The sequence below is a fragment of the Camponotus vicinus genome, unplaced genomic scaffold, assembly GCF_025532165.1.
Source record: "Camponotus vicinus isolate PSW18456_S1 unplaced genomic scaffold, iyCamVici1.0 SCAF_7, whole genome shotgun sequence".
In the NCBI taxonomy this organism is placed as follows: Eukaryota; Metazoa; Arthropoda; class Insecta; order Hymenoptera; family Formicidae; genus Camponotus; species Camponotus vicinus.
The window spans coordinates 7,292,615-7,318,995 of record NW_028141979.1 but is presented as its reverse complement, the minus strand read 5'-3'; the positions used below and the strand labels follow the sequence as shown (position 1 = coordinate 7,318,995).

The following is a 26,381-nucleotide window of genomic DNA, read 5'->3' as shown; positions in this document are numbered from 1 at the left end:
TCTAGAGAATCGTCCATAATATTGTCAGCAACGCGCGCGAGCGAGAATCGAAATTAATTTAAATCGACTTAAAGGAGATCTTCCTCTTTCAGCTTGCAGTTTCACGCGAATTTGCAAAGGTCGGTTGAAAGACGGAAGAGCTATGCGCTAATCTGCACGCCAATTGTTATAATTCGATAATTGGGTACAAAATTGCGAATAAAAAGCTCGACTTCAGTTTCCTCACGCAATCTTCTCCAAAGTGAAAATTTACTGTTACGTTGTCATAGTTATCGTCACTATCGTCATCGTTATTCCGTGTCCACAAAGTGGCCCCTGGCTGACCTCGTTGTCGTACAACGGGAATATTGAAAACACGCGAAAGCTCAAACGATGTACACTTCTCGCCTGTCAAAAGGACACCTCACCTACTATCCCGTTAAAAATATTTGCACGGATCATATATACAGAGAGACATCATTTTTAGGTTTATTAACATCTCTCATTTTCGCGATATTTTTTTTCGAAAATAATATTAATCAATATTTCAAATGTAGAATTTTTTCAACTGCTTACTTTTTACTTACATAATTACGCGTGATATTTCTTTTTTTATTCTGAAAAAGTTATATAAATCTATATAAATGATATACTAGAGAAGTTTTTGTTTTTAAATATTTACGAATAGATTTATATAAAAATATTTTCTAGAGACATATAGCATTTTTTCTTTTATATGATTGTTTTCTTATAATTTTTAATTATTTCATTATTTACATCTATGTATTTTTATTTGATTCGGAAAGTTTTGTTCTTAATAAGCAATAATAAATTCTATATATACTTATGTAACTTCTTTCCATATTATATTCTAAATTATGATAATTATTTAAAATGTAGCAATTAGTCTTATCAAAAATTTTAGAATATATTGCGCTCTATTTCCTACCGTGCGCATAAGAAAAAAGGAGTTACGTTCCTTTATGTATATCTAACGAACGACTCTCTGGCGATTGGTTATCGCATGCATTATAATACATTGTTGAGTCTAGTGTATTATCGTGTAATTTACGAGAATTGGAAAATTTACCATCATGAGGGCTACCCACGAGAAATTATGCGATGTCGCGAATGCGAACGGAGCCAAGAAATGAAACACACGTGTGAAAAGATGAACGAACTGCGAAAATAGTTATGACTAATTTCAAACGAATCATAAAGAACAAAGTCACGATGTCGAAAATACGTTCGTTAAAGTAATAAAATGAACAATTACATAAGATTTAAAACTGAAAGAAATTATAAGAATATCACAGAGACAATAATTTGAATATAATCAATAATCTCTTAAGTAATAGCTTGTCAATAAAAAATATCGATCTACAACACACATAATAATGCAAATGTACTTTATTCTTCTTTTTCATTAACGCAATCATGAAATAGATCTAATCGCTCTACAAATATCTCCAAAAGAGAAAATCATCTCAGAAAATTACAGCGATTTATTATTAAAAGGTATCGACCGTTAATCCTAGCCAATCCTACCATTAGCTAATATCGGAGTAATATCTAGAGCAATATCACGTCCCTATTTCTAAAAGAAAAAAAATAATGTATACGATTAGAGAAATAAATATACAATAACCAGTTCACACGTTGATGTTGCCTATCATTCACTCGGATTTCTAGATATCTTGATGTCCTGTTTTTAACAGAATAGCAATGTATGATATGCCCTACACGTATACAAGGAAGAAGGTCAGGAAGAGGCGATTAAGAGGCGCCAGGTCAGAGTACGTGAAGGCGATACCGCTCTATTCGCTCATGCGTTTCTTCATTACGCAGTTTGCGCCTCGCCTTTCTGTTGAACCCACACGACACAGTTTCGCGGTCGCGTTACTCTGTCGAAACGCACTTTGCAACAAACGTACCTACAGCACGCTCAATGGAGGACAACGGCGTGTTCCCGATAACACTTGTATCACGCGAATCGTTTTCCCAAGGACAACAGACTAGGAGATCGATTGGCAACGCGAACACAATAGAAACGATCGCTCCAAGAAGAGTAATCTTGAAAGAAAATTTTTATATATATTTTTTTTAAAAGATAAAAAACATTATGTACAGTTAACATTATATCTATAGATAAAATTACATTTCACGAAATTATTTTTTAGAAGTTTTATTTCGAAAGATAATAATCGATAAAGAAATATAAAATAGATCTCTTTATCTAATAGATATCTAGAATCTTTTTTTCATTCATATAAAAGTGCGAAATCGAGGGATAGAAAGTCTTATAATAATCTTACGATAATCTTATATAATTTGAAATTTTATATAATTTAAGGGATCAACGGTACTTCTTATTCGGAGTGAGTAAAAATTTATCACGAGATCGCTAAAAATGCGCTTATTCGCACGTTCGTTTATTTCGTCAGGTGATATCGTTCGAAAAAATGCACGTGTTCGCACGTGTCTGGGGAAATAATTATACCTTATATCATAATGCCTTACACATTTTACCTATCGATTATCACTTTTATCTTACAAGGTCTTTGAAATCGAAACTCATCGTTCTATAAAATATATATTATTTTTTTTAAACATAAATATTTTTTTTAATTCAAGGATGAGTTGGAGTACGAAGCAATATTTTGGAATATCATGACATGCTTTTTAATATATGCTATATCAATCGGAAAATATACATTAATCATTCGAGCCAAATATAATATCGATCGAAAAGTATCAAATATTTATACTGCGATTTTTTTATCAACAATTGCGATTGAATAAATTATACAGGTTTGTTAAACTTGCCGCGAGATAGGCTATAATGTTTTACTAGGATTTTGCTCATGATATAGATATGATCTATATACATCAATTACGTCGATCATTCCATCTCGATCCGACGATGCGGCTTGATTGCTTGGTTAGTGGTGCGACAAATATGGAATATAGACCGCAATCTCTCACCGATCCCGGGAGGTAAATACCGCAAAATCGGAGGATAATCATATCCTATCCGTTTTCCACGGCCTTTCGCTATATCGTTGATACTTCGATGCGCAGTTATCTCGAAGGACTGACATGAATATGTAATAACGAACAGTAAAGCACGATAACGAAGAAATTATCGATCTCTTCATTCTTTTCGTTCGATTTTAATCGATCAGGAAAAAAAACAAGGAAAGGAAAAGTATCAAAATTGGTGCAGATATATAGAACAGATATAGAAATCTATAAATAACATAAAATGTTTTATTATAATCATCATATACGAATTATTTAATTTGTTAAAGATATCTAGAAGAAAATTCTTCGAGCTTCAAGAATCACGAGTACAAATTTTTTGATGAACATATTTAAAATAATATGAATGAAATAATATATATTTATCTCATTCATGTTATCTATAAAACACGACTATTGATGAATATAAAATATATTTCGTATATGTAAAAATTCAAATTGTGCCGTAAATAAATGCATTTACGGTAATAAAAGTTTTAGCAAAACTGTATTCGATCGAATGAATTTAAAATTGAATTACATATTGAATTTTCAAGATGTATGCAATAAACAATACAGGACAAAGTATATAAAAAATGTTTTTAAAATAAAATGTAATAAGAGTAAAATATCGTTTCAGGAAACACTTTGATTTTGATATCTTCCCTCTTTAACATGCCAATATTTTTCACGGAAAAGGAATTTAATTGCACAAAATTCGCAAAAAATTATGCGCAAATATAATACATGAAAATCTCGGTTTGTCTGTCTTAATCGTATAAATATATCGCGAGGTATGTAATGTTGAAACCCGTGCTGTCAGAGTCAAGGTTACAAACGTCAGATGCAAATGCGTGGCATTGACTCCGATATTACACATTACGCGATGGAGGACCCCTCGGAGTAAGTGTCTGATGTCGCCGCGCCTCAATGAGGTCAATACACTCGTTGCATTACACGAGCCATGATCTCTATTATGCGTTTCTCTATTAGTATAAGTATCTGGCATTCGATGCATTTGTGCATACGAAGAATGGGGGGAAGAATTATCGCATATTTGTCTCACGAAATAAAAACTCGACAAAAGTCAACAACTGTATTATTACATATTGATTATTTTTTGTATAAATACGGTTGATAATTGCTTCTTTTGATCACCAGTTCTCCTCTTACGAATTGACGATTTTTTTGTACAATCGCGATTTCAATCATGATCTAAGAGGAATTAAAACCACAATGAAATAGCAAAGCAACGCAGCAAATCATGGTTCCGCATTGTATGATAGAAAAATAAGAATGATGAATTATACAGTTTCCAGTAATCAAGACACAAATCGATTCTAATTAATTGTCATTACATCATCGGCGAATCATGCATCCTGCAATCTATCTTATTGCGATATAAGAAAAAACAGAAGAGTAAAATTAGCATTCCCGAGTCGAAATTTTCCTCCTTTTAGATCTCAATATTCAATTTAATATTTAGTTTAATACTTTAAGCAATCAAATTACCCTATCTTAAAATTATAAATTTAATCTATAGTTTTGCTGAAAGCTCCTTTTTCAAATCTTTAAGTGAAAAACTGATTTTTACCGTCTATTTAAATAAAATAAAAACTTATATAATACAATTTTTATGTAAATAAAATTCTTCATACATCCCTATCTTTCTCTGGAGGCCTGCCCTGGCCCTATCTTAAGGTCCATCCGCCACTGCTATTTGGTACAGTGGGGATTTTAGTATATACTAGAGGGATCTCTAGTATATACTAAAATCCCCAGGATCCTGGCCTTTTTCTTTTTTGGAATCTTTTCCTTCAGTTGTTTTATTTTCTTGTTTTAAATGGCTATCCTGGCTAAACATAAAAATTAATAAAACTTGTCAATTATAATAATAGTAATAATAGTAATAATAGTAATAATAAATATAATACCTTGTATTATTTCCTCGAAGATTGCTAAAAACCCTTTCTTTTTTATCCAATGCGGTTTTTTTGGCCTCCCTTAGTCTGGGACTTCTTCTGCGCTTTTCTTCTGAAGTTAATATATAAATTAATTCTAAATTTACAAAATTTACTATATATACATATATATACAGGGTGATTCAAAATAACCCTATTGTCCGTGAAATGACACTTCACTAACAGCGCTGTCGAACGTGACCATGTGTTTGATTGAAGAACCCAATTAAACGTAAAAAAATAGGGATTGAAAATGGAAACAAAATTTCAACTCAGGATTCTTGGGAGTCATTTTGGAAAAATTTAAAAAATGTTCGCGTATTCACTTCTGGTTTTGCATACGATTCCAACGTCTACATTTCCCATCATCTCTCGGCGAAGTCTCGCTGAGCGATTACGCGAGGAATTTAATGCGCCGCGCGATCTCTCTCGCGCGAGATGATCGTAAAAATAAAACGCAGAAATGGCGTGCGGCTTGGTATGAAGATAAAAATCTCGGGGTTCGCGGTTCGCCTTTCGCTCGCCGCGAAAAGACGGCAATACTCTCGTCGGCGAAGAAAAGCAATCCATATAAATTCCGATGCCCTTAATGGTACACGTGCCATGAACGGTGACCCGAGAAACGTTTTACTGCACGATATTTCGTTCACGCTATGTAATAACACGAAGATCAAAATCAATCAAGAAGAAGAGGAATGAATATGTTTACGCGCATGCACACGGCGCACAGAATACTTGCAATTATCCAATAATAAAAAAAAAATTGTTAATATTTATACCTCGTCGTTTTTATATCGCGTGGAAATGACGATGATTTGTAGATATCTCTTGCATAAACGAATATTTTTTTAATGATATTCCTTGCATAAACATATATTTTTTTTATGATGTACGTAAATATATGGTGATGCATTTGATAGAGTAGTATATTATCTAGGTATAGGATATATATGTACAAAGATCAATATATAATTTCGTACCAAATCAAAGAAGAATATCCTTCATTAATTATAAAGATTGAAGCAGAGAATTCTTTTGTTATGATAGAAGAAAACAGTTCTTAAAAATCACGTAATTTAAATAAATAATTAAATCACAAGAATACTTTGTATGCGACTATGATAATATGCAGATATTTACATCGTTAGAGACTTGTTTGTTGAGTTTATGGAATACGAGAAATAAATCCTTTCTCTCTTTAACATACAAAGCGCGATTGCGAATAATATACTATAAATGAATCTAATTTTTATAAATGCAAAACAATATCGCAAAGCATATTACAAAGAAAAGAGAGAGCACGAAATTATTATACAAATAAATAAATAAATTGAGTGTAATTTTCACAGGAATATTTTTAAAATGTTTTCATAATTGCTCACGTTTCTCATATAATTTAATTTCGATTATACTTCTTTTCTCTCTTTCATTTTATTTTATTATTATTGCAGAAATCGTTTTATTTTTATTGTAGAAATCCGACATGGTGGAAGAGACGGTCCGGTTTGGAACGCGGATTAACGGTGATAGCCGTTTCCGGGTTTCTCTTGTGCATCGCTTTGGCCGTAGCGCTCGGAATTTTGGCGTCCAACACGACATGCAACACTACATCCATACCAGGTAAGAGCATTCACTTTTACAGCGACCCACAATGTAACACGAGCCGCTCGCGCATGCATGTCATAAGTGCAATGTCATTCGAGAAGCGTGGAAATAAAACTCATATATGTAGTTTCCTTTCGAGATTTTGTCGTGTTAAAACCTCGCACACATACATGCCTTTGAATGAATTGCCTAGATTTTTTATCCCAATATTGATTTAGAAACTCAATGTTGGTTTTGTTGTACGCTTGGAATGCATACAGCAAGCCATCGAAAATTGAATATAAATATCTTTATTATTTTTAATGAGTTTAAAGATTAAAAAAACATGCACAAAATTTAGATGATTCCAAATCTTTAACGTTCTAGTATATTTAACGTAAATAAAATAAAATTTAAATAAATTTAACGTAAATAAAATAAAATAATTTTAGAATGAAATCACAATCTCTCTTGATTGGATCTTGCATCTATTCTCCTTCATTTATGAATGCCTGTCATCGTGGCATTTCTACAATATGTACAGGAATCTATCTCGAGACTATGAAACTATTATTTTGCTTTTAAGATGAATCTCGATATAATTTCGACAGAAAACAAAAAATGTAATAACTTCTCATTTTCGTCCAATAATGAGACTTTCATAACATCTGAAAATTTCTCGAAGAAGATCTCATTTCCTTCTTTCTATCTAAGCCAAGTGCAATTTATAAACCCGATCCTGCGCGTACAACAACGAACTATCATGCATCGGCATCTCAAGAGGTGCGTTGGTCCCGCGTTGCGACAAAGACGTTACTTAACATCATCCAATTACATTAATCATTAATGCCTGGAATGAAATTGCTAGTGGCATAGGAGCAAGCTATAATTCTCTGCGACATGGCAGCGATAAACTTCTGCAATGGCTTATACAGACACAGTAAAAAAATGTTAGATACTATATCTTATAAATCTTCCATGCAATAAATGTACCTTGCGACACACATCAATGATTTAGAAATGGCAATATCTGTTGGAAAAAATTTCCAATATAATTTTTTCTAATGCATTTAAATAGTATATAATTTTAATTCTATGTTATTTGGTTTTTTTGCAAACGATAGATTATTTATTTATGATCTGAAAAAGTTGCTATTGTACGGAAAAAGAGCGCAAAGTTTATGTATATTAAAACATTTTATAGTGTATATATACATATATATATATATATATATTAAAAGAGGCTAAATTTATTTTCATGTGTTCAGGAAGATGTTGAGTGAAAATTTTAATAGTATTTATATAAATCATACGCTTTTAATCACCATTTTAATTATTGTTAGACGTATTATCGAGATGGACGTTTATACACCGCGTTTTTCTTTCATATCTCGAAGATAGAAAGAGAAAGAAAAGTAGGATGCACTTTTTAATGGTTCAATGCGACAAGCGGCGATTACGTTTATGATCGAAGCCGTTTGATAACGGTATGTGTCGTAAAAAGTTTTAACTGTGAGAAAATAAGGAACGCGAAATTGCATCGTTGTCGTAAATTTTATTTATAGATCGGCATTTTTAAATATGTTTTGTATCAAAAGTGTTTTATCAGCTCATTAAATGAATTAAGAAAACAATATGACGTTATAAATATAATATATTTCAGAATTATAAAAGTTCTTATTATTTATTTATCAGTATTTATATTTTATTTCGCCATTGTTAACGAAAAATCGGTCAAATATATAAATTAAAAAAAAAATGATTGAAATTTAGTTAAAAAGGCATTTCATAATTTCTAAATTTTCCATGCAAAGAATGATGTATGCATAAATTTAATTTAAAAAGTTTTTTTATAAATATATGTAATAACAAATATGAATTATTATTCTTTAAGTTAAACAATTTATATATATTTTGCTTCTCTCTCTAAGAGAAATAATTTATATTTAAAAAACTTATCGCGAAAACAAATTAAAATATTATTAGAATAAAAATTCGATGAAAATAAAGTTAAAGTATATTATTTTAATTCGCGCAAGATTCGCGACAATGTTTTCAATGCAAAATTTTTGCTGAAAAGACTACACACATTTTAAAAAGATTCAAGAGGGAGTTAGAGTTTTCTAAAAGAAAGAGCAACATCATTCATGACATATGATTCAAAATGACGTCAACGAAAGGTCGACTCTGACGCGTTTTGATATCAAACGGGGCAAACATTGTTTTGAGAGTTATTCACCCGCCACGTGTGTTTACACCGATGTAATAAGCGGTTACACGCATAATCACGCAGTTTACAATGCGAACTAATATTTCATTTCGTCGACTGACGCATCCCCGCAAGATATTTCCGGAAATTATGTATTTAAAAAAGTCAACGGGATATAAAACTTAGTCAGCGCGCGGTAGTTTGATGTTGAAATGTTGCCTTTCCCTACGTGAGTACTTAGTGATTACATACGCAATTCAAGGAATAATAATAGGTAAAGCAGCGTGCAACGTTTTGCGTGAACGCGTTCGAGAGGAAACCGCGATATAAAAATACGATTATTGCCGATTAACTTTAATTTATAAATATTAATTTGTAAAAATAAATTTTTACAAATATTTATAAATTGATATTTTGTTCAAGTGTTTTAAAGAAAAAATAGAAAATGATCAAATGGATTATTTATTATATAAAATACGAGCTCTCGTGATTTAAATTCAAGAAATATATATTTTGCAAAAATATTCTTTAAGATTAGTTTTCGTCTAACATTATATTTCATATTGTTATATAATTGCTTATTATTTATTATATAATTATTAATAAACATAATCAATCGAATTTTATCAACGTAGAATATATCTCTGTTTTTTAAATGCATTATGTTATTTTCCGGAAAATTCTGCATTTTTGACAGAAAAATAGAACTGATAGTTCTCTTAATCACATATACACAGCATAATTCATATTGATCGCTCGCGAGAAGAAAGATATTAAATTTTATTCTCTGTGCAAAGTTTTATCACAGCTTGTTGTATATAACTCGATGCTTCACCCATCCACTAATTTGTCGCTATTACGCATTTTTTTTCGCACCCGCAACCGCACCTGCATCCGCACGAGAACAGATCCTGTTAATACAGAGATGCTACCGTCCACAGCCGAAGCGTTAAGCGGCTCGGAAACATCGAGCAGCGTCCATATCATACAGAAAAGCTCGGAATGCGACGATATATGCTTAACAACTGGATGCGTTACCACAGGTTAGTGAAAAATATATGGCAGAACTTGAATTTTCTATTTATTTATAGATATAAATATTTATAGATTAAAGTTAAATATCATAATATAAAATTGTAGATTTTAATACATCTTGTTAGAAAAAAGATTAAGGTATATTAAACTGTATCTGTTTCGTATATTAATTAATTTTAAAAAATAAAAATAAAATTTAAATAAATTTATAGTAAATATTTTTTTATTTTTTTTCAATAAAGATTTTATAATTTTGAATAAAATTTAGAAACATACAAATCAAATCATATATATTCACATCAGCATTGAAGTATATCATATTCTTTGAATCTATGTCATAAAATGTTAAATATTTAAAAAGTATTCGATAATTTTGATATTTTCCTCTTTAATAATGTTTATTTCATAATAATTAAAAATTAAATTATTTCTCATAATAAATAATTTAATTTAATTTAATTTAATTTATTTCACATAATAATTAAAATTAATAATAAAAATTTTGCAAATACAAAAAATATTTGTTTATCTCTACAAATTATTTATTATTCAAAAATATTCCAACAAAACAAAAACTTCGGGACATTCGATTATAAGATAAATCTCACCACACGCGAATGCTGAAAATCTTTGTCTAATATCGAGTTGTACTAACTTGTGCACGATACAGCCTCACAGATACTGAAAAATATGGATCGCAACGTGGAGCCGTGCGATGACTTTTACAAGTTCACCTGCGGCGGTTTTCTTGATTCCACCGTCATTCCTGATGACAAAACCAGCGTAAATACGTTCTCCATCATCGCCGACGCTCTCTTGGAACAATTACGGACTAGCATCGAGGAGGAAAGTCCTCCAAACGAACCGAGACCATTTAGACTTGCCAAAGACTTCTATAAGGCTTGCATGAACAAAAGTAAACATGACTTTCTTTATGTAAATCACTAGACTTATTTTTAAAAATAATAAAATTATAATACGAGTCTTATAAGATTTACGAAATCAATAGCTATTTGTTAAGTAAATAATAGTTTTATTTCTCTTTTTTATTTTTTTCTGAAATTTATTTATTCTTACAGCCGCTATCGAGGAGCGAGGCTTGCGTCCGTTGTTGGACAATCTTAGGAAACTTGGTGGCTGGCCAGTTTTAGATGCCGAGCGATGGAATGAGGGTGACTTCACTTGGAAAGATGCCGTCTACAGATTTCGCAGATTGGGCTATTCCGTTGACTACTTCATCGATTTCGGCGTCAGTGTCGACTTGAAGAACAACTCGAGACGCCTGATCGACGTAAGCACGTAACAATTTGCAACAAAAGACGAGACTTAAAACAAGCGAAACGAAAGCCATAATTGTTCCAAGTTCCAAATATATAGAATTTACAACGATAAATTCATGCTCAATGTAAGTTGATTATTTTTAGCTTGATCAAGCAGCTCTTGGTTTGTCGCGTGAATATTTGTCGAAAGGCTTCGACGAGAAAATCGTTCAAGCATATTACAAATACATGGTGGACATTGCTGTGATCCTTGGAGCTAATCCGGATCGAGCCCAAAAGGAATTGAAGGAGTCGCTCGAATTCGAAATCAAGCTCGCTAATGTAAGTCACCCTCCAAGAATTTAAAACTTGTAAATGCAACCACTTGATACAAAAATATTTAAAACAAAATTCAATAATTTCTCAAATTTCAATCTCTTTATTTGACAAAAATAAAAGAGATCTTTCGAAACTTGCAAAACTTTCTAAATTAATTATTTTACTAATCAATGTAAACATCAATTGAGACTAATGTTGCGATATTAATCGACTAAATATGTACACAGATCTCGCTACCTAATGAAAAACGACGCAACGTAACTCTTCTCTATAACCCCATGACTGTGAACGAGCTATCCGCGGCTTATCCTAGCATACCATGGTGGGAATACTTCAACACAATCCTTGCGCCACAAGCGCAACTAAGTCGGGACGAGATAGTTATCGTGAACGTGCCCAGCTATGTAAAAGGCTTTGAACAGCTGATCAGCAAGACGCCCAAGAGGATACAAGCGAATTATATGTTTTGGAGGGCAGCCGCCGCGTCGGTCAGCTATTTAACGGACGATATCCGAAAAAGGCAGCTGAAGTATACGCTAGAATTAAACGGCAAGACAGAGAGGGAACCGAGGTGGAAAGAGTGCGTGGAAATTGTTTCTGGAAGTATGGCGATCAGCGTCGGTTCGATGTACGTGAGAAAGTACTTTAAGGAGGACGCGAAGAAGACCGCTCTCGAAATGGTCGGCGATATCAGAGAGGAATTCACGAAGATTCTGAAGAAGGTGAGAAAATCAAATCAAATTCCTGCGAAATCGCAAGTATGAGAGATGGAAATCTTGAGATTGATTCTTTTGACGTTCATTTATCTAGAAATTGAAATCTGGAAGACGAAGAAGTCTCTCCTTTAGTTTTCTTTTATCTATAAATTGAATCGCACAAAATACACACACGCGAGAATCTTAACATACACCTATTTACTAATGAATTAAAATCTAGAGAGTGACGGTTTTTATCTATATTTCCTTTGCTATTCAAGAAAGAAACAATTTGTCAGAAATATTAATTTCAGAAATACTTTGATATTGTAATTCTATCCGTTTTAAATTTTTAATGAAATTGCGCGCATTTGTAGGTGGATTGGATGGATGAGAAGACCAGAGCAAACGCCTTAGAAAAAGCAGCTGATATGACATCACATATTGCTTATCCAGATGAGTTGCTGGACGATAAAAAGCTTGACGAGTTTTACGACGGACTAGAATTAAATTCTGCTGATTATTTAGGAAGCATTTTGAATCTGACCATCTTCGGAACGAATTTCTCATTCGGTAGACTGAGAAAGCCGGTGAATAAAACGGAATGGATTACTCATGGAAGGCCGGCTGTTGTCAATGCATTCTACTCATCGATCGAGAATAGTATTCGTAAGTATTTAAAAATAATTTCAAATTTATATCAGTAAATAAATATCAAGTGTATATATCATTAATAATAATTTATATAAATTTTTAGAAGATTTTTATAAAGTTAAAAAAAAACAAAAATTAATTTAAACAACAGTTGAAAAAGTATATTTACATTATGCTGACCTTAATATTCATAAAGTCAATAATTTTTTTAAAAATCTTTCATTTCAAGCATTGAAAGCAAATTTTAAATCTTTAAGGCACAATTTTAATTTTTTAAGTTCCTTCAAAAATGCAATCGTTTTCATTAAATTTTATATTTATGTTTTCGAATGAAAAATAAAAAATTTCTATGCAAAATATGAAACTCTACAATTAAAATATAAAAATATTTCTCATTTAAGAATCTAACAGAAAAATTTATGTATTTTGAATTATTATTATTTTTTTAGATTAAGTCGCTAGCGTTTTAACCTTAAGAAGAGAAATTATTATAAAATAACATGCAAATTAATGCTGCAATCATTATTTGTCAAGTGTCAAATAATTTTCTCGCAATTTTTTTTCCTAGAATTCCCTGCGGGTATCTTGCAAGGCACATTCTTCAGTAATGATCGGCCGCGATACATGAACTACGGCGCTATCGGCTTTGTTATTGGCCATGAGATTACCCACGGCTTCGACGATCAAGGCAGACAGTTCAATAAGGAAGGTAATCTCGTAGATTGGTGGGAGCCGGAGACAAAGGAGCACTATCTCAAGAGAGCCGAATGTATAATTTACCAGTATGGAAATTATACTGTGAAGGACATCGGAATGAACGTAAGACAAATCTTATATGTTCGCTTTTTCCTACATTTATATTCTTAATTATATTTGCTAAATTTTATATTTTTTTATGTATTGTCTATTCTACATTTTTGATGCAGAGATTCTAATTGTCTTCAAAGAGATATCGAAAAAATATGAGATTCATAAAGGAAGAGATTCATATTCGTGTTACATAAATTCTTTCGCATATACCCGTCGTTTCTATTTCTTTAATGAAACATTCTCTGATGATACTGGACGCAATTGTCATAACATCTTTTGTTATTCTATTTGCTGCTATTTCCGCCGCACTTGATATATAAGCAAAAACGCTACCGTTGCAAAATTAATCACCATTCAAGTTAATCTCTATTCATTGTATGTCGCGATATACCGTGTAAATGTTGTAATAGAACATTTATGTGCGATGATAAGTAAACTTTTTCAGCGAAATCATTTTCAAGTAAAATATTTAATACTCGCATAAAATATCTTTTTCTAAATCCGCGGAAAAAGAAAAATAATTATCTAAAAAATATAGTGGATCGTAAAAAATATATTTTTGTCACATTTTATATAAAAGAAATATATATAATAAAAATATATTTGTTCGTTATAAAAAAATTAATGCCAATAGATATTTATCAGCATGATTGAGGAATTATTCATTTTGCGGTATAAGTGAATGCGACGAATATAAAGCCGATTCTGTAATTTTTTATACATGACGGAATAAATTAATGATTAACGCTTTAAAAAAAGAGAATCATATTCTTAAATGCAATATAAAAATATTTTATATTGTAATATTGCGCCTAAGTGAAAAAAACTTGATTATATCATTCTAAAAAAAATTTATACTTTTGCAGGTGAACGGAATAAATACCCAGGGTGAGAACATCGCCGATAACGGCGGCATAAAAGAGGCGTATTACGCGTACAAGGAATGGGTAAAACGAAACAAGCCGGAACAGACGTTGCCGGGCCTGCCGTACAGCCCGGAACAGATGTTCTGGATAAGCGCCGCCAACACTTGGTGCAGCAAATACCGTCCGGAAGCGATGAAGCTACGTATCACGACGGGATTCCACAGCCCCGGCGAATTTCGCGTACGGGGACCATTGTCGAACATGGAGGAATTCTCGCGCGATTTTAATTGCCCGGTCGGATCTAAGATGAATCCCAAGAAGAAGTGCTCCGTATGGTAGATCTCAAAGATGTCAGCAAGAAACGGTTGGCTTCGTTATAATGTTGCGATCGTTTTTAACCCTATAAGCTGTAATTCCAAATGCTTCCTGGAAACAAGCAATTCGGTGGCTTTATGAAAGAGAGATGTATTTTCAAATGTGCATGACGTTCCCTTTCTCCATTTTTCCTGTTTTTAAAGCCACAGTAATATTGATTATTTCGATGCTCAAACGTTAAATTGTATCGTATTCGTAAAATAATTATTGGTTTTTTTTTTCATTGTAAGATTTTAGCGAATTTGGAACTTTTACACTGTCGCTTTTAGGGTTAATGAACGCAAATGAATCGTATTTGAGGATATGGAAGTAATCTGACTTCTTCTAGCATCCTACAAAACATCTCATCGTAGCAGAGAATATTTTATCAGCGATAATATTTGAAGGCGAGAACTGATATTCCGCAATATCTAGCATGAAATATGCAAAAATCTGTAAGAAAGCATTCTTCATGAAATTCATAAAGAATTGATGCAATGTACGTTTTTAAACGCGCAGGATATAGATATTATGAATCATTTTTGGTAAACAATTTTTATAATAAGTAAGAAATACGTGTCATATGCGCGTATGTAAATAGAGAAAAAAATGGAATATATGATGGATTTGAAAGTTAATTAACTCTACTTGTATGAAGTTATATTCGTCTAACTGTCTTTGATGTAATAAGACATAGAATTTCTGTATTACAACGATAATGTTAAAAATTTGAAATTCCATGTGATGGAATATAACTCGCGGAGCGAGACTAATTAAATTATCAAACATATTCCATTCTTTTATTTTTTTATTAAAAATTTTTATAGTTTGTATATCGCAAAAAATATCATTGACAGATCCATTAAGAAAACACTTTTCGTTTCTTATTGTTAATAATTTTGTTAAGGCTTGCTTTCTAATAAATAGATTAAATTTTAAAATATTCTGTTGACATATAGATGAATAGTAGTAGTATATATTGTACAAGAATGATCTGTAAAATCAATATTTGAAAAGAATTTAGAATAAACTTGTTACACATTTTTTTAAATTTTAATAAAACTCGGATAATTTTTCATAACTATTTTACGTAAAGTATTATTTAGTAGTATTATAGAGTAGCAATTATAAAGAAATTGCAAAATAATAAATATGCATTTGCGACAATATAAAGCGCTTTCACAAAAAAACATAATGCGATATACACGATTTCTCAAAGTTCTAGTTATGTTATAGGTTTCGACTTTCAATTACGTAACACATATTCGAATATTTGTTCTCTCGGAGATTTCGTGGATAAAAGAGTGCCAAAATAATTACTTTTTACATCTTTGACAGCATTTCTCGTAAGAATTAGACGTGCTAGTCAAATTAAAAAGCAAGTCAAATTATAGAAAATGGATTCTTTTTTAATACATTTATATTTTCAATATATTCGTGAATTTATAAGAAATATTTTACTAAACTAAATATATAAAAAAAAGTCACATTTTCTTTCAGTGAGTCAAATATTCAACGAGCTCTATTTTTCCTAAAAATTCACTTCTTTTAAAAAAATGATCATTTTTTGATACATGTAGAGGAAAGATACCAAAAAAAGATACCCACATACTATTTTGACCTCTATAGAGAAAATCTTTAGCTGAAAATTTAAAATAAAAATTTATATTCACAAATATTTACTGAAAATGACTTTTTATCAGATTTATTATAATTTTCCTAATATTATTTCAAATTTTTTAGCAAATAATCTTTTTAATGGAATGGAAATTAAAATCTGAAAAATTGACTTTTGAAAAAAAAAGCTAAGTTATATGCTTTTAATCAAGTCTATATCAGTTCTGATAAAGTAATAGTACTGAATTGCTAAGAAATAAGTCGTCTAACAATAAGATCTGCATCAGTTGGTATCTTTTCTTTATTTAAATAAAAAAACGCAGAAAAAAATGTTTTATCGAAAAAAAATTGAAATCTTAAAAGGTTAAATACGCGCATTTTAGCAATATTTGACTAATTTTATTACCGATAACGTATGTCATATCTTTAATAATAAAGTAAATAAGTTATTTTAGACAAAATGTAGAACTCATGTTACGAACAACAAATTAATTTTCTAAAACAAATTAAGCTTGTAATTAAAAGTTAAGACCAAACTCTTGTTCTCCGCAATTTTATTCTTAGAATATAATTTGCGGAAATATTTTACATTACAATGCAAAATAATATTAACAAAATTTATATGTCATTTTTAAATAATTAAACACAAATATTGATCCCTGATTTTTACAAACTACATTTTTACAAACTACACTTGTATATTGTATATTTGTATGTGGTATCAGCATTGTAATTGTAAACTTTAATGCGAGAAATTTTACATTTTGTTTATTATATACCCCTTCGAGTAATTATTAGTCGTAGTTACCGTTTCGAAGTACTTACAATTACAATAGAGCAATCTATTAATAAGTATTAACCATATATATTTAACTGCAATCGACTGAACCGCGATTGCTTTCCAGTATATTACTTTTTGCATCCGCGTGCGTTGCGTATAATATTTTTATTTGCGTTATATTTCTTCCTATGTAGATGCATTTTCCAGTTTCAAATATTTATTATGATGGCCATTTAAGCCATAAAATACAATAAAATTTAATTTAAGTAAAAAAAATATAAAAAATGTGTATATATACATATACATATATACATATATATATATATATATATATATATATATATATATATATGTATATTTTTATAAAATAAGATGTTTGTTGAATATATGTGAAAGTTTAATACAAAAATATCTCATAAATAAATACCAAACTGTATTTTAAGCACTTTCCAAAAAAATATCCGTATTATTTTTTTCCAAAATATACCATTAGTGAAATTTTACGCACGCAATTTTGCAATTCGTTGTGCACGCACAATGCGAAAGAATATAAATAAATACTTATCGCTATCACTTACCTTAAACTATTACTTAATTGTATTAAAATGATCGTCCGGTCCAACGTCTGCGTCCACGATGCACATCAGACGATGGGATAATGAGTGATGCTTCGTGATTATAACTTGTACCTTTCAGCGAGGATGACGTGCTGCTAGTGTCCGGCTTATCACGACGCAAATTACACCATAATTACACTGAAAGTCCCTGAAAATTTCGCGCACTTTTAGTTAATCGATCACTGAATTCTCGACGCTTCTTTTATATTTTTAAACATAACTTCGCACCAGTGTCCGAGTTGTTACGAAACGGGTTAGAGGGCGCCAATAATGCCCTCGCTTTTAGATTCGACACTTTTCACTCGGGTATATCTAGATATATTCACGCATCGTGGCTGTTGGTTCGAAAAGAATCGAAAATGTTATCACAAACAAGAGATAAAAATGATGATATTCTTTATATTTAGTCTTAATTAAGTCAGATGTTCAACTATTCATTACAAAATTGCCAATTCGTCCGAGAACTAATAACGATGAGCGAATATCTACACAATGCGACTGACTCGAAAAGTGAAAAACATTGTTAACATCGACGATTATTAAAACATATTGTCTTTAAAAATCGCTTACCATCACACACTTATTGTTGCACTGTCCTTCGAAATTATATTCGATACTTCGATGTTCACTTCACACGTCGTAAACGAGTCTGAAAAACGCGCCGATAACTTTGCGTCCATCCATAAATTGAAACCTGTAAAGAGAGTTTATTATAATAATATTGTGCGACAGATTATTCTAAAAATCGATAGTGTTACCGATAATCCGATTACCGATCTCACGGAGAATATATCTTTTTATAAGCGTCTTGTATGATTTTATTCAACGCGAAGAGAAGCGCAGATCACCTTTGAACGACGCAACAATAAAATTGATAACCGCGCATGCGCGGCCTGGCTATCGCTTCGCGCGCATCGAGGTATCATTGAAGATGACTCGTAAATAAATTCTTTTCTGTAATATCAGATCATTTTCAAAATTACATACCTCACATGACGATGCTTTATTAAACGCAATCCTGCGCAATCAAACAGAAGCCGTCCGAATGCAAAGAAGAAGAATGAGAGATACCACGGCTCGCTTTTACCAGAGAGAAGACTGAGAGATGTCATGGCCTGTTTTTAGGTGATCCCTGAAAGCGATACTCCCTCTATGGACATTGAAAACGTGGACATGAACTACAAAGCCAATGTCCATGAATGTTCTCAGAGGGTAATATATAATGTGCACAATTTCTGGTTTTGTTCCGTGCTATGCCGGTAGCACCAGAGTATAACAATCATTATTTTGAAAATAATATACAGGGTGAGTTTTAATGGTTGTGTCAATCTTTTTATCATGCGGGAGATTACCGATCGCAATTTTAATAAATTGATCGATACATAGATGTCAGTTAATTGGATCGACCGTATCGAAGGCCGAAATATAATGTATACAATTAAAGCAAGTTAAAAGCTGAAATTATGTAGTATGGATTTATTATTATTGTTAAAGCTACGCACTTATTATTATTATTATTATTATTGCTATTATTATTAAATATATATATTATTATATTTATTATTATTATTACTATTATTATTATTATCATTATTATTATTATTATTATTATTAAAGCTACGTATACATATTTAATATATTAAAGCAGTAAGAATACATATTTAAAAATTCAGTTCAAATTTAACACTTTAACGTTTTATGTAAAACTTTATTTCAAATTCCGCATTTATTTTTATGATAAAAATTTTTATTATTGTTATACGCTAAAACTATATAGTATTTCTGCCTTCTTGAAATAAAATCACGCAATTGTTCCACAAGAAATACATTCTTATGAAACAATTGCGTAATTTTATTTTAAGAAGGAAGAAAATTTTTTGCTGCATATTTTTAGCATATAAAACAATAAAAATTTATTATAAAAATAAATGCGGAATTTGAAATAAAGTTTTACATAAAACGTTGAAGTGTTAAATCTGAATTGAATTTTTAAATATGTATTTCTTCCGCTTTAATATATCGAATATGTATAATAATAAATCCCTAATTTGATCACAGTAAAATAATAATAATAATAATAATAAATATAATAACATATATTTAATAATAATAATAATAATAATAATAATAATAATAAATGCGTAGCTTTAATAATAATAATAAATCCACACTACATAATTTCAGCTTTTAACTTGCTTTAATTGTACACATTATATTTCGGCCTTCGATACGGTCGATTCAATTAACTGACATCTATGTATCAATCAATTTATTAAAATTGCGATCGGTAATCTCCCGTATGATAAAAAGATTGACACAACCATTAAAACTCACCCTGTATGTCTTTCTGATAATATAAATAATATAAATAAAAATATAAATAATTTAATTAATAATAATTTATTATATTATAACAATATTAGTATGTTATTTATTATATTATAAAAATATTAGTATGTTATTTATTATATTATAAAAATATTAGTATGTTCTCTCTTTCCACGCTATTATTTATTTATGTGTGTTCTTTTTCTTCTCACCATCATTTATTTATTTTTTATTTATTTATTTATTTATTTATTTAGGTCGCTTTAAGTCAGTCTTCTAAAAAGCAAAACTAAATATTATAGAATTTGACTTTAAAAATAAAATAATCGAATAAATTCAAATAATTAGCATAACGAAAGGTTCCGTGATAAGTTATTTAATAAATAATCAATTTTAATTAATTAATGAAAATACTTCTATAATTTAATATTCCGCGTTAGCGTATATTTTATAATATATAAAATATTTCGGCAACGAATTATCGATATCACGGTGTTCGACTTTGGCAATACAAAAAATAAACAGTAGCGCGCTATGTTAAAGCTTTAATATTAAAATTAACTATATTTCGACCAATGCTTTAAATTTTCTCAATCCTTGTTATTAAATAATATACAATTTAATGGAAAATCGATTAAATGATAGAAATCCAAAATATTAAATAATTACTGCGATCGTTGCGATTTTTACGGACAAAATAATAATTATTATAATATTTAGAGTTACAAATATATTTCATCCGTGTTACTTTATCGTTCTACTTGACAATCTAAATGTAATTTGGATTGTGAGAGAACACGAAGTAAATCAATCGAATTATAGATGCAAATAATTAGCATAATGAAAGGATAAATTGTTTAATAAATAATCAATTTTAATCAATAAATTAAAATACTTCATTAATTTAATAATTAAAATACTTCATTAATTTAATATTCCGCGTTAATGTACATTTTATAATATATAAAATATTTTGGCAACGAATTATTGATAACACTGTGTTCGACTTTGACAATATAAAATATAAACAGTAGCGCGCTATGTTTCGGCTTTGTCATCATTCGCACGGTGACTCTCGAATAATAAGATAGTGGTGCGAAACGTTTCGTATTGTATTGTAATTTTTTTACTAAACACGATTACGATTAGTATCGAAACATAATTTGCTTTAAATATTAATATAAATTAATTAATTAAAAATTAATTCACGACATGAAACTGTATCGCAACTATAAATCTTTATCGAATCGCAATCATTCATTACCGTGATTAAAAATTGAAACAAAATATACATAAAAGGGGATAAGAGACTTAATTATGTTATGAACTTTCGATCATTGATGCTTATTATATTTCATTAACAATATTAGAATTAATTATATTTCGACCAATACCTTAAATTTTAACAATCCTTGTTAATTAAACAATGTACAATTTAATCGAGAATCGATTAAATAATAGGAATCTAAAATGTTAAATAATTGCTTCGATCGTTGCGATCCTTACGGACAATAATTATTATTTCAATACCTAGAGTCACAAATATATTTCATCCGTGTTACTTTATCGTTCTACTTGAAAATCTAAAAATAATTTGGATTATGAGAGTATACAAAATATATATATAAAACAATCGAATTATAGATGCAAATAATTAGCATAACGAAATACTTCATGAGTGATGAATGATTTAATAAATAATTAATTAATCTTAATCAATAAATTAAAATACTTCTATAATTTAATATTCCTCGCGCAAATATTTTATATTACAGAAAATATTTCGGCAACGAGAGAATTATCAATAACACCGTGTTCGACCTTGGTAAACAGTATCACGCTATTGTTAATACGTTACACGGCTTTATTATCATTCCCACAGTAACCTAGAGTAATAAAGTAGTGACGTTTCATATATTATCAAATTCTTTCTTTACATAGTCGACCCTGGCGATATAAACAGTACCGCGGTAATGTTCTTGACTTACGATCATTCGCTCAGTGGCTCTTGAGCAGTGAAGTAGTGATGTGAGACGTTTCATATATTATCAAATTCTTTCTCTAAACACAATTGCAAGTGCAACGAGGAACTTTTCGTGAATAAGTGTAAGTGCAACGAGGATTAAAGTGCCACGAGGAAAGAGCGAAGGAAGCAAAAGAAAAAAGGAGGTTTTGGAAGTGGATGGATCAATAAGATATGATGTAAGTCATTAATATAAATAATTTATCACATTTATTATTTATTATTTTGTTGCGTCCCCGCGTCCCGTCCCGCTGAATGTATTCGTCACCCGTTGAATTCTTTCAAAGAAGATCGTTTTCGCGCGCGTTGTCAAGATATTGTTATAAACAACAACTGTCAGAGAGTCTAAGCCCAGCTGTCAAGTTGTGCGGACGCGCGTCTATTTGTGGTCCGTTTTACGATTATTCTGAATTCTTGTATGTTACTCGCGATTTATTAAAATTCTTGTGCACCTTAAATCGCGTTATTATTTACGAGTGCACGAGCGTCAGCGTATGCTATGTATTTTGCCGATTGTGTCGCGCGCGTTCGATATATATCGCGTTCGATATATATCGCGTTCGATATATACCGCGTTCCGCGGACGCAACAATATATAAATTATTTATCAATAATATATATATTCAAAATATACATATTTCTCGTTTCGTTTTTATTTCTATGATTGTGATTTAATAATAATTTTAAATTGTAACATATATAATACATATACTTATAAAAAATATTCCATTTTATTTTAAAATAATTAAAACATTTATAAAATTTTTTATTAATTAATATTTTCAGATACTCTTATGTTTCATAAAACATTTCAAATTAATATATTTATTTAAATATTTTATATGTAAAAAAATAGAAATTTTTTTATTTATCATATTTTTAAAAGTTTATAATCTAAGAAATATAATTTATTTTGTAATTACACAGTTTATAATATTAATTTCTTATAGTTATAATATTAAAATATATCTATTTAAAAGTAAAAATGTAAAAATTAATTGCGCGCAATAATTAGGTTTAAAATCAATTATTTTGAACATTGCTTTGTATAATAGATGTTCTCTTATCCTTTATATTTTTATTTATCGTTTATATTTGCGAATTTAAATTTATGTACTATATTACAAAATAAATTTCAAATTATGTATTATATTATATATAAAATTATATATAATATAACCCTCCCATGGGGTACACCTTGTTGCGGTGGGAGGGCTTAGTACTTGGATGGTGCCTTGGGTTTATCTTAAATTTTTCTATTTATGATAAATCTTAAGGTGCCTGAATGGGAAGCTAAGTACCCTTTCGCGTCGTCGGTGCCGTCAACGTGCCGCGGACGGCATGCGCTTCGTTACCGCGTTTTCGCGTTGTAATATTCTCGCGTCGTCGCGTTTTCGCGGAACTTTTGGACTTTTCATATAAAATCCCAATTTCATTTATTGTCACGAGTCTCTACTTCCGATGCCAACTAACTGGGATGTTTCGAGTTTGCACACGTTGCTATGCAACGTACACTCTTGCTTCGTGCTTCGTCAATTGATTCGGCCTGAATTAGTTAGAACTCGATCGATTGCTCGGAATGGTCGTCAATGGGTCCCTTCTCTTTGCTCGTCTACAGCCACACGCACTGCGTGTGTTAACCCTGTCGAGGAGTCGAGTGGATTCCCCTAGGCACGATTTTCGCTCGGTAAAAGGAGTTGCCTCCCCATTTTCTAAATTGCTGAATGTTAGCATTTAAAAAATGTGGGTATCTTCTTCTTTTGCCGTCTACTAGCCTGGTGTAGCATATAGCAACCGCGAGAGGCATAATATGTCCGGGCGGAGCACCTGAAATCGTGCTTAGCGAGTCCAGGTTCGATACGAGATAGGATAATTATGCGCGAAAAAGAGCTGGTGAACTTCATTTTCCTCTATTTCCGTCAATCGTTTCGTCTTCTTTCCGGTTTGGGCTTAGTCCTTGCTCGTTGTGTCGTTGCAATCCCGACCTGTTGGCTCGAAGTTGATTCGCGTGAAATGAAATGGGATTTTCGCTCGTACCGAAACCGGGAGTGTCGTACCAAGTATATATATATTAAATATATACATCGCGCGACCAAATTTTTAATCGTACCGAATTAGTGCGGGAGTGCCGTTTAGTATCGCGTGTAAAATAGCGGAAATAGCGATATAAAAATATCGCTCGTGAGTGCGGGAGTGCCGTTGAAAGTATCGCGCGTCAACAACATGAGAAGAGGAGGAGGCCTGGGAGAGGCATCAGGCACCTGTGAAGCAACTCTATGGTAAATAAATTATCGCTTATATATAATTATTTATTAATTGCGTACGCGCGATTTAAATTAAGTAATTAATCGCGTAATTTGATCTTTTATGTACATGACTTAAACAAGAGAAAGAGAGAAATTTTTACATAAAGACTGTAATTTAAAAGTTTCTACGTTCAAATAGCTTTTAATAGAATTATTAAATTATTACTTATTAGTAGAATTTTTTACAAAATTTATAAAATTGTTTATCTGCTTATTATTTATGTGCGTCGGATATAAAATTAAATGACTACAATTTGAATCTTCTTTGTATGTTACAGACCAATAAACTATTGTGAGAGGAGGAGGAGGCCTGGGAGAGGCATCTTGCATCGGCGAAGCAACCTGATGGTGAATATTTATTATTTGTATATCAATTGTTATAAATGGTACGCACAATAATTCGTTCTTATAATTTAAAGGAATTAAAGAGAAAATTAGAGAGAAAGATTTTTATAAAAATCATATATAAAAATTTCTATTTAAAAAGTAATTTTAAAATTTATAAAATCTTCTCACGTGTTTATATCTGCTTATTATTTTACACACCGGATATGAAATTCCGCACAATAATAATTTTTTTAAATATTGATTGCATTTTGAGCTTTGTTATAAATGAATTTTATATTTGTATGTTACAGACAACGTAGCTTCGATAATGACAACTCCGCTGTGGCACATCAATGCTCCGGTAAGTAATAAAAACTTTTATTTAATTTTAAAGTAACGGATTCATAGAGATCGTAGATAAATCCGTTGTTTTAAAATGGATGAGCTAGAATAGATTAAATTAAATAACTTTTAATAAATTCGTTCGAAATATATTGCATCCATTGCGAAAATATATTGCAGTATTTTAATTATAAAGAAAAAAGATAGAGAAAAGATTATTTTTGTATAGATTTTACCTAATTTATTAAAAATAAAGAACACAAAAAATTGTATCAATTACATCTAATGCTAATTTATTCGCTTATAAACGCGCATTTATCTTATTCGCTTATCTTACTCTAATTTCTTATTAGCTCATCCATTTTAGATATTGTTTTTAAACTTAATGTAAAGCCAAATGATTAATTAATGAAATAACTTGTAATGTGATAAATGTAATATGATAAATGTTATACACATTAATTTTATATTTTATTATAAATTATGCATTACTATAAAAATTTATTAATTACATATATTATTATAATATCAATAAATTTTTATTGGTAATCTGCACAGAGACTTTTATATTATAAGAATTTTATATATTATACCAGGCTGCTAACAGATGAAGCCAGGATAACCATTTACATTTGGGCAGGATATACATATACAGATTAGATTAATATACATATTATGTCGTACTGTCAATTTTTGCCGGCATTTATTAAAATAAATGTAAACTTCTACGAGATAGTGATTAAAATGAACATAAGTAGTTACAAAATATTAAAATATAGTATTTAAATAAATATAAGCAATAACCAGCAATTATTAAAATAAATATACAATCGATATTCATATAAATTACAATTGCATTTTTCGAGAGCGATAGTTATGTTATGTTAAATTCTGTGATACCCGGTATAAATTCTGTCCAGTAATAAATGGTTGCCTTTGTTTTACATTTTATCATATGAGATATGGCCGTGTTAGCAGTCTAATATAATATAGAGAAATTTGTAATTTGGCTTTATTTCAGTTTAAAAAATTAAATTGAATTTATTTTTAAAAATGCTAAAAAAATGAAAATATTTAAATTATTAATCTAAATTACTAAAATTATTTTCAGAAATACTAAAAGAAATTGCAAAATTGTTAATGTTTAAGAAGATTGTAAATTGCGTAAATACATTCGTATGTAAATTACACAAAAAATTATCCAAAGTATACGTATAATGATTATATAATAGTAATTCATTAAATTAACATATTTATTTTTATAGTATATATTC

General features: G+C 30.3%; 1 protein-coding gene and 1 long non-coding RNA gene across 5 annotated transcripts in view; one reads left to right on the top strand and one right to left on the bottom strand.

Annotated features, from left to right (window-relative positions):
- Nep2 (M13 family metallopeptidase neprilysin 2) overlaps positions 1 to 16,253 on the top strand; it is a 35,412-nt gene extending 19,159 nt beyond the window's left edge. For 2 of the 3 annotated variants that reach the window (XM_083104188.1, XM_083104190.1), the window contains exons 2-10: positions 6,436 to 6,581; positions 9,663 to 9,797; positions 10,460 to 10,705; positions 10,869 to 11,080; positions 11,214 to 11,390; positions 11,615 to 12,109; positions 12,460 to 12,751; positions 13,305 to 13,555; positions 14,413 to 16,253. In XM_083104188.1, the coding sequence (XP_082960314.1) occupies positions 6,436 to 6,581; positions 9,663 to 9,797; positions 10,460 to 10,705; positions 10,869 to 11,080; positions 11,214 to 11,390; positions 11,615 to 12,109; positions 12,460 to 12,751; positions 13,305 to 13,555; positions 14,413 to 14,751 (2,293 nt within the window). In that variant the 3' untranslated portion in view covers positions 14,752 to 16,253. The remainder of the gene's footprint in view (positions 1 to 6,435; positions 6,582 to 9,662; positions 9,798 to 10,459; positions 10,706 to 10,868; positions 11,081 to 11,213; positions 11,391 to 11,614; positions 12,110 to 12,459; positions 12,752 to 13,304; positions 13,556 to 14,412) is intronic. The other variant, XM_083104189.1, reaches the window with a different exon arrangement.
- On the bottom strand, positions 4,554 to 18,885 carry LOC145974384 (uncharacterized). Of its 2 annotated transcripts, XR_014439648.1 has the most exons (5): positions 18,769 to 18,885; positions 18,352 to 18,475; positions 17,743 to 17,929; positions 4,935 to 5,034; positions 4,554 to 4,856 (listed from the first exon to the last, which is right to left on the bottom strand). It is a non-coding gene; the product is annotated as an uncharacterized LOC145974384 (long non-coding RNA). The 2 variants fall into 2 exon arrangements; XR_014439649.1 differs by lacking the exons at positions 18,352 to 18,475; positions 18,769 to 18,885 and adding an exon at positions 18,010 to 18,280.
- Between the last annotated feature and the right edge of the window lie 7,496 nt (positions 18,886 to 26,381).